The sequence below is a fragment of the Mesocricetus auratus genome, unplaced genomic scaffold, assembly GCF_017639785.1.
Source record: "Mesocricetus auratus isolate SY011 unplaced genomic scaffold, BCM_Maur_2.0 Super-Scaffold_100007, whole genome shotgun sequence".
Classification (NCBI taxonomy): Eukaryota; Metazoa; Chordata; class Mammalia; order Rodentia; family Cricetidae; genus Mesocricetus; species Mesocricetus auratus.
In genome coordinates, this window is record NW_024429191.1 from 7,431,638 (window position 1) to 7,440,840 (window position 9,203).

The following is a 9,203-nucleotide window of genomic DNA, read 5'->3' on the forward strand; positions in this document are numbered from 1 at the left end:
ACCCAGCTTCCTTAGCCAGTAGCACTGCTCGTCCTGTAAACACGCCCTCCCCTTCTAGGCCCTCTTAACTCCTGCGTCCTGGTTTCTTACCCCAGGACTAGCCTGCACACCAGGCACCCCCGGCCTCAACTGCCACTGCCACCTTCTAGAACCACCTGCTGCCCTTCCACACTTACATCTCTGCAAACTGGACAGCGCTGCTCTGCCTTGGCAGGCACACCCAGCCCAGGAGCCCTGGGTTTCCTGCAGGCCTCAGGCACTCTCACTGCTGCTGGGCCCACTGCAACTGCAGGGACTTTCTGCTCCTCTGCCCTCTGGGGCCAGCTGTTTATCTTCAGCCGCCTGTTAGCACGTGACACCAATGGTGGGAAGTAGATGTCAGTAGCATGTCTCTGGGCCAGCGCTGGACGCCTTGTCTCCCTCGTCTTTCTGCTGGCTTCATCTAACATCTTCAGTTACTACATGCCAACCTGTCTTGCCTACTGCCCCAGCTCCAGTCGAGGGCACTGGGGGCTGGTCCCCCACCAGGCTCTCGGGAGCAGCTTTATCCTCGGGCCTGGGACCATTTGCCCTGCTTCCCGTGGCTTGAGGCCAGGAGAAAGGGTCTCATGGAGCTGACAGCCTCACTACAGTGGTGTGAACCCCACAACAACCAGCCTGTACAAGCTCTGGGTGTTTTCAGCAATTAAACTTTTCTAAGCTGGCTGCCTCTTGTGCTGGTCTCTGGGAGTCTAGAAGAAAGAGGACAGAGTATGAGAGAGAGAACTTTGGTTCTGGACCTCTCTTCATGCTGGTTTTACTTTGCTACATTTACTTAGTAATGAACAGGACAGATGGAGCTTCAGTCGATCGTAGCTTTGTGCTAGGGAACCAGACTGCATAAGAAAGCAGCATGAGGAAAAACTGAGAACTGACTTGGGGTAGGGCGAGCACGTGTCAAGGGGCTAAGGGAGAGGTGCTTATGTTCTTTGAAACTGAAAACTAAGACCTGAAGGAGTTAAGGGCAAACGAAGGGAACTTCAGCAGTGTACCAAGGGAAGAGAGAATTTGGAGAGACAAGGGAAGGATGGCAGTGGTCTGGAGCAGAGGTTCTCAATCTGTGGGTCATGGCCCCTTTGGGGGTTGAATGACCCTTTCACAGGGTCACTTAAGATCATTGGAAAACAAGTATTTACATGCAATTCATAACAGTGGCAAAATTACAGCTATGAAGTAGCAACAAAAATAACTTTATGCTTGGGGGTCACCACCACATGAGGAACTTTATTAAGAGGTCACAGCATTAGGAAGGTTGAGAATCACTGTTATAGAGGAATCTGACTTAAATCCTTTCACCAAACATCTATGAGTGTCCATTACAGCCAGACTGCCTTCCACGCGTTTGATAGCTAGGAGTAAAGACCTTAGTGTTCTGCCCACTGAGAGTTCATACTCTAGTGGGAAGGCATAGCAATAAATAATAAAGGTAAAAATAAAGCAATTTTTTTTTGTGGAGCAGTGGTTCTCAACCTTTCTAATGCTGTGACCTTTTAATAAAGTTCTTCATGTTATGGTGACCTCCAACCATAAAAATAGTTTTGTTGTTACTTCACAACTAATTTTGCTACTGTTATGATTTGTAATGTAAATATTTTTGGAGATAGAGGTTTACCAAGGGAGTTTTTTTGTTTGTTTTGGGTTTTTTTATTTGTTTTGTTTTTGTTTTTTGTTTTTGGGTTTTTTGTTTGTTTTTGGAGAAAGGGTTTCCCTGTGTAGCTCTGGCTGTCCTGGAACTCACTCTGTAGACCACGTTGACTTCTGACTCACAGAGATCCACCTGCCTCTGCCTCCCAAGTGCTGGAATTAAAGGTGTGCGCCACCACCTCCTGGTTTCGATCTACAGGTTGATAACTACTGTTATAGAGGATGAGAGCTTGAGTAGCTTCCAGGGTAGGGAATTGACTGCTGGATGGAAATGTTCTGAGCTATACAGTGGTGAAGACAGACTGAATTGCTCACTCCAAAGGTGAAACTGTTTGGTGTGTGAATTATAGGAGTCTTGACAGAACTGTCACAAACACATAGACACGCACAGAGACCAGAGAAGATCTTGTGAAGACTTGGAGAGAAGCCTCTGCAAGCCAACCAGAGAAGCTTTTATAAACAAACCTGGCAACATGATCATCTGGATGTAAAAATTCGATAACCAGCTAGCTAGGTGGTAGTGGCACACGTCTTTAATCCCAGCACTCGTGAAACAGAGGCAGGCAGGACTGTGAGTTCAAGGCCAGACTGGTCTACAGAGTTCCAGGACTGGCTAGCCAGGGCTACACAGAGCAACCCTGTCTTGCCCACCCCCCCCCCCGAAAAAAAAAAGAATTACAGAAATAAAGCACACCCTAGTCCCTCCAAAGCAGCAGCGTGGTGGGCATATCAGTGTAGTAGGGGGATTCATGGACCTCATTGAGAAGGCTTTAGATTATAGACTTGAGGTGGGGGGAAACGATCCCATCTGGTATATAGTTAGTTTCACAAGCAGGGGGAATCTGGAATTAAACCTATTCTGAAGTACCTAGTTTCTTAAGTATTCCAGAGAAATTGACACCCAGTCCTATATTACTTTGGCTTATTTCATATGATGGCTTCTTCCTAACTATTTCGGGGAAATGAAGGGAAAAAACAACTTGGTGCACCAGTTACAAGGCCACCGGAGGTTTGGAGCTGCCCATCGCTCGCCCAGTAGTCTTCTGATCCCGAGGCAGGCTCCGCCTACGTTCATGCCGCAAGAGTCACACCCCTGGAAATGCGTCGCGACGTTGCGCACGCGCTCTGCGGTCTCCCTTGACCTCTGACCCACCGGCAGTCCCTGAGCTGGTCTCAGTGGGTCCGGGAGCGGCACCCGTCCCTGTGAGGCGGAGCGGCCGCCATGGTGAGGCTCGGGGAGGGAGGTCGAGTCAGAGTCGGGCGGCTGCTGCCGTGAGCCGCCCGCGTACCCCACAGGAAGCAGGGTCGCAGGCCGTTGACGCTCGGGCAGGGACGACCGCGGGCCCGGGAACCGAGGCTCCGCTGGCAGGAAGCCCCGGCCAAGTTCAGCCGCGGCGTGAGCAAGCCGCTATGGGCAGTGGGAGGAGGTGATTGTGGGGTGGGCCGGCTCCTGAGTTGCAGGACTCGGCGATGTCGCTCGGTTTTAACCGCGTTTGACAGTTGGCTGGTCCAAGGAAGTGGTAGACCTGGGACCTGAGCTGAAGTCGAGACCTGCAGGCTGAGTGTGGGAAACCATGCGTGTCGCCTGTGCAACCTTTAAAAGGCAGGTTCTTTAGCTTTGCCCCTAAGTAACTGGAAGGCGGTTGGTTGGGGGAGCCTATTTATTTCTCATCTGCTTCTGTGCTTATTTGAGACTAGGGTATCACTATAGGTAGCCTTGGTTGTCTCGTAATGTCCTATTGTAATAAACCAGGCTGGCCTTAAACTCATGGAGTTCCACTTGCCTCTGCCCCCTGGCTCTCCAGTGCTGGCGTCAAAGGTGTGCGCCATCATACCCGGCTGGGGAGCCTGTTCTTTGATAATTTGAAGGTGGCAGTTAATTGCTTACAGTGCGGTGCCTGGAGCTGAGGCTTTTTGTAGATTGTCATTCGTCCCCATTTTACACTCAAGGGACCTGAAGTTTCAAGAATTTGACTTTTCCAGGCTCTTTTATGCAAGAGTCAGAGGCTGGTTTTGGCCCCAGTTTTGTTGATGTTCTGAGACTACAATTTGCTTCTACATTATTCTTGTAATAGGGTCACCGACATCTAGTGAGGACCTGTATTGATTTATTTTTGTATAGTGTCCTGTCTGCATGCATGTCTGCACACCAGAAGAGGGCACCGGATCTCAGTAGAGTGGCTATGAGCCATCATTTGGGTGCTGGGAATTGAACTCAGGACCTCTGGAAGAGCAGCCAGTGCTCTTAACTTCTGAGCCACCTCTCCAGCCCTTGGAATTGGGTCTTTACCATGCATTCTCCACATTCAACTTTGAACTTTTCTCAGGTGGTCATGGTGGCTACCCTTGCAAACCCAGCACTTGGGAGGCTGGCGCAGGAAGAGCAGGAGTTTGGAACTAGTGTGGACTTCATGAGTTGCAGGGCAGCCCGCGCCCTTTAGTAAAGGGGGCAGAGGGAATGGCTCAGTGTTATAATGCTTGCCCACCATGGGAGAGGCCCTCGATTCAGTCCCCAGAGCACCTCCAAAAGAGGAAAAGAAAAATACTGTGGGAAGACATAAATGGGAGGAGCCTAGAACTTTCACCACCGGAGAGTCAGGGGTATTTTTCAATCCCTGAAGGGTGTTGAAGGTTTTTGGTCTGGGGCATTGTCTTGCTTTGTAATTCAGGCTGGCCTCAAACTCTAGGGCTCCTCCTGCCCCAGCCTCCCAAGTGCTGGGATTATAGGTAGTGCCACCACCATGCCTTTGCAATGTTGAATCTTGACAGTGTCTAGATAGGAAGGAGCTCAGAGCATAAAGAATCATGAGAGCTTACCATGAAGTAAAGGGTGCAGTTGCAGTTGGGGAGAGGTAAGAGGGAGAGAAAGTCCAGAGAACTGAGTTAAGGCCAGGGGAGAATCAGAGCCGAGCTGAACTGAGTATGCAGACCGTGCAGCACTGAGTGAGAACTGGGCAACCCCAGGGCCTTAGCTTGGCGTTGGAGGCACAGGGAAACCCCACCTGGGGAATGGTGTTGGGGGCACAGGGAAACCCCGCCTGGGGAATGGAGTGCCTGAGATGGCAGCTTTGGCCAAATAGCACTAAGAGTGACTTGATTAAAGTGTTGATTCATGGACAGTCACACATTTTCAAGTATGTATTGGACACCTGCTGTGCAGGCCTCTGGGGACCCATGTAGTCCTGACCTTCCTCCTGTGTAGCTGTGACACCAGTAGCTATTCAAAGGGCCCTAGGGACAACCCAAGTACCTTCCTGTCGTTGTCAGTCGGCTGTGTGTTGGAGGAACATTGTACACAGGCCTGAAAAGTTGGGCCCTTGCTGATGCACTTTGATGACTTAAGCCTCATTTTTGCCCACCCTCCCCCCATCAACCTTGTCTGAGGTCTTTTGTGTTAGGAAAGGAAGTGTGTGGCTACTGGCAGGTTTTAGGGTTGAAGCCCTGTGGTTATGCCTCCTATCCCCAGCTACTGCTTGCCTGGAGTGAGCTGTGACTTGAGCTGGTTCTTGGCCTGGGATCTTGAGGCTTGTCAGTGAGGGCCTTCTAGCGGACTGTAATTGGCAGAAATCTTCAGCTGTGAACATCACCTGATAACCAGATTATTAACACCAAACAGGGTCTGGTCTGGGAGCAAAGCCAGCAATTGAGCTCTGATTCCAGGATGCTACTGTCTGTCTACTGGATTTTGTATGCATTGCCTCCCAGGGCCTTACATCCCTTCTGTAAGGGAATATAGTATTCTCTTCATGTTGCAGTTTAAAAAACTACAGAGCTAGTTCCAGGACAGCTAGGGTTGTTGTTACACAGAGAAACCCTGTCTCCAACATGCTGTGAGACCTCTTCATTTCTCTAATAGCCCATAATTAGATCTGCTTGTTAGGAAAGGGCAGGACCTAGAAGCCAGAAAGGCCAGTTCTGGAGTCTTGAGTCCCTGATGCTAGTCATCTTGCTATCATCTTCCTAGTGCAGTAGGATCCTGTGGTTAATGGGGCTCCAGCCTCCCCACTCCGTCTGCCTAGTACAAATGAGTCGCTAAACCTCGAATTCTTGGGATGAAATGGCACAGACACTGGAATGTGTCTGACACAGTACCTGGTACACAGGCTCAGTCGGTACTTGAGATTAGCCACAGCAAAGTATAGGGGAGGGAGGCCCAATCTTTGAGCTGTACCATGTGAGTGCTACAAGCTTGCAGTGAGCATTCATCAGGAGTCCTTTGGTTGCTCCTTTATATCATTTCACAAACATGGGATCCATCTATGCATGTTATCAATACATCATACCTGTTTCACAGTAAGATCCTAATATTTCTCCATGAATCATCCTCTGGTCTTTTTCCAGCCTAGGATGCTCCCAGGGTGTCTAATCTTACTTACCTCCTGCACTTGTAGCTTATTATCATGACTCCACCTGTACCTTAGGTTCCAGCCTAGGAGAAATACTATCTTCCCCCAGAACTTCTTCCCATTCCTGATACTCCCTCAGTGAACTCTGCTGCTGAGCAAGTCTTAGTGAGGCTCCCCGGGACCTCCCCATTACCTTGATTATGTAATATTGGGATCGCAGTGGCTCTGCACTGCTGAGGATGATTTCTCTACTTGGACAGTGACTGTGTTCTGAGAGCAGGGATTGAGTCCTGTGTGTCTCTGTCCAATGCTGAATTGACTGTCTGAATAGATGTGTGAACTGCACAGTTTAACAGATGATCATACTCTGCCAGTTGCTGGGTTCGTATCTTAGTGTGTGCCTGAATCCCTTGTAGGCTCTTAGCTCCTGAGTGTTGTGTTCTAAGTAGACCCTTAGCCTGCCCCCCTTTTTGTTAATTTATATGGTGTGCGTGTGTGCACATGTGCGTGCACAGTAGGATTTTCAGGTTTCCTTTCCTCTACCTTATTCCTTTGAGGCATGGACTCTTTCTGAACCTGGAATACTTGTTTCTACTTAGGTGGTAGCCAGAAAGCCCTAGTGGTTCTTTTTTCTACACTCCACTCAATGTCTGGATAACAGGTACATACAGGACAAGACCATGCCTGGCTTAGTACATGGATAGTGGGATTTGAACTCGGTTCCTCGTGGTTGCAAGAGCAAGCACTCTTTACCTGCTGAACCAACGTCTTATTCCCATTTGTTTGATTTTTTTGAGACAAGGTTTTACTGTGAGATCCAGACTCATGATCACTATACCTCTGCCTCCCCATACTAGAATTATAGCCATGCACCACCGTACCTAGAACTTTAGTGATTTTATTGTTATTGTATTCATGGGTAAATTCTTAGTCACAGGACTTGAAGTTTTGGGAGAGTTAGGGTAGATCTGTTTTTTCCCTGGTAATATGAAGGCTGGGCCAGATAGTCTCAGAAGCATAAAGGGAGCCATCAGTGATATTGGAGTGGATTAATCTGGTGGCATTCTGGGACTGTATTATGTACTGGCTCTCAAGCCAGTTTCTTCCCACAAGTCAGTATCAGTTTCATCCCCTACAGCCTTTCCCATCTGCCTCTGGGAACTCCAGTATATCTAGAACCACCAAAGAAAGTTTAGCATCTCCAAGGTGTCTTTTCTGCCCACAGGCCAAGTACCTGGCCCAGATCATTGTGATGGGTGTGCAGGTGGTGGGCAGAGCCTTTGCCCGGGCTCTGAGGCAGGAGTTTGCAGGTAAGCCTCTACCTCTTTGCATGCTGGGAGCCCTGTCCAGTTTAGATTTTCCATTAAGAGTTGTGTCAGTTGTGAATGAAGGGATGGCCTGGAGTACTTTCCCATGGTAGGAGGCATGGTTAGCATGAGTGTCCAGGGCAAATGGGCCCTTGGGGCTGTCTTATTTTGTTAAATAAGAGTCACATATTCTGACTGCTTTCAAGGAGAGCTGAGTAATTCCAACAGACTAATTGGCTGCAAAGTTAGTGTTTATTTATCTGGCACTTTAGGAGAAAGTTTGCTGGCTTTTGACTATAAGGTCACCAAAGGAAAGCAGTCCCAGGGGTGGTCTGCTCTGACAGTCTGGGCACTGACTAGGCTAGGTTTTGAGGTCTCTGGCACCAGCCAAAGCTCCTCCCCCTGCATGTAGCTTTATCCTAGTCTCCAAAGTAGCTCCCAATTTGCTAGACCTCTGACAAGGAATGAAGGGAGGAAGGAGGGACAAAGTCATCTTGTGGTCTAGATTGAGGGACCAAGAGCCTAGTTTGACACTATCCTATCCTTCAGTGTGAAATGTTTGCCCCTCCCCTCCAAAAAGAAGCCAGTACTAAAGAAAAGCCACTCCTGGGCAAATTGTTTCTTTTGTGTCACTTAGAAGGCCTGGGGGAAGCTCTGGGCCACCAAGGGGGCTAAGCAGTCACCAATGTGTCTACAGCAAGCCAGGCAGCCGCTGATGCTCGGGGTCGAGCTGGGCACCAGTCTGCAGCTGCATCCAACCTCTCCGGCCTCAGCCTCCAGGAAGCCCAGCAGATTCTCAACATCTCCAAGCTGAACCCTGAGCAGGTCCAGAAGGTGAGGCGCCTCATCTGCCATGGGGCAGTGCTGTCCAGGCAGTCACAAATACAGAGACATGGTATCTAGCTGTAGCAGCTGAGCCATCCCACATGGTTACCTGTCTTTCCCGTACCCTTTTGGTCACAGCAACTTCCTGTGTGACAGTGTGGGTCAGAGGTCAAGCCCTTTTAATTCCTCGTGTTATCAGCCTTCCCTAATGTCTCACCCAGAGCCTAATGTTCACTGTCTCATCTCTGCAGAATTATGAGCACCTATTTAAGGTGAATGATAAGTCTGTGGGTGGCTCCTTCTACTTGCAGTCAAAGGTGAGTGCTCTGAGGAAAGAAGCCACAGGCTTCCTCTTCTACCCTGGGGTGCTACTTAAGTGGTTTGAATCTTGGCAGTCTACTGTCCTCTGGGGAGGTTGTTAGGGCCTGGGACAGGAAGGGGAAAGGTCCTCCATTCAGGCAAAGAGCAGAGACTGTCAAGAGCCTAACCTTCCTCCTCCTCCTAGGTTGTCCGTGCAAAGGAACGCCTAGATGAGGAACTCCGAATACAAGCCCAGGAAGACAGAGAGAAAGGGCAGATGCCCAAAACGTGACTGCTGGGCACTCCCCACCCCACCCATTGCCTCATAATTTATAGCTTGGTAATAAATGGCTTTTCCATGCTTCTCCAGTGCATATATTCCTACTTGAGAAGGTTTGCTCTCTTCCTGCCTGTTTGGGGCTGTAAAAGAGTCAGGCCACAGCCTTTGACAGCCTGGGGGTGGGATGCTGGTGAACAGCCATGTTAGTACACCTGGCCAGGGTATGTCACAGTCTTTTGTTCCCTTCTGTATGTCCTACCAGTACTGAGGAAACCAGAGGGTCTGCCCGTGCCTTCCCTCGAGATAAAAGACCCCCGGAGCCAGAACTTCCAGCTGGGGCTGCATACTGCTCTCAGTGACTTGTATGTAGCTGAGGACCACTGGACCACGGTGTCAACCAGTCACAGCAGACAGTGGCAGATCAAGGCCTGAACCTTGTAGTTCAGAATAATCTGTATCCTC

The 9,203-nt window shown here is 49.5% G+C and overlaps 1 protein-coding gene across 4 annotated transcripts in view; it reads left to right on the top strand.

Annotated features, from left to right (window-relative positions):
• LOC101843348 (mitochondrial import inner membrane translocase subunit TIM16) overlaps positions 1-8,825 on the top strand; it is a 61,597-nt gene extending 52,772 nt beyond the window's left edge. For 2 of the 4 annotated variants that reach the window (XM_005081667.4, XM_021233797.2), the window contains 4 exons: positions 7,255-7,339; positions 8,034-8,170; positions 8,413-8,478; positions 8,667-8,825. In XM_005081667.4, coding sequence (XP_005081724.1) covers positions 7,255-7,339; positions 8,034-8,170; positions 8,413-8,478; positions 8,667-8,753 — 375 coding nt within the window. In that variant the 3' untranslated portion in view covers positions 8,754-8,825. Of the gene's footprint in view, positions 1-95; positions 706-2,773; positions 2,909-7,254; positions 7,340-8,033; positions 8,171-8,412; positions 8,479-8,666 lie in introns of those variants that run through there. The other 2 variants (XM_005081669.4, XM_005081668.4) reach the window with 2 other exon arrangements.
• Positions 8,826-9,203: the final 378 nt, after the last annotated feature.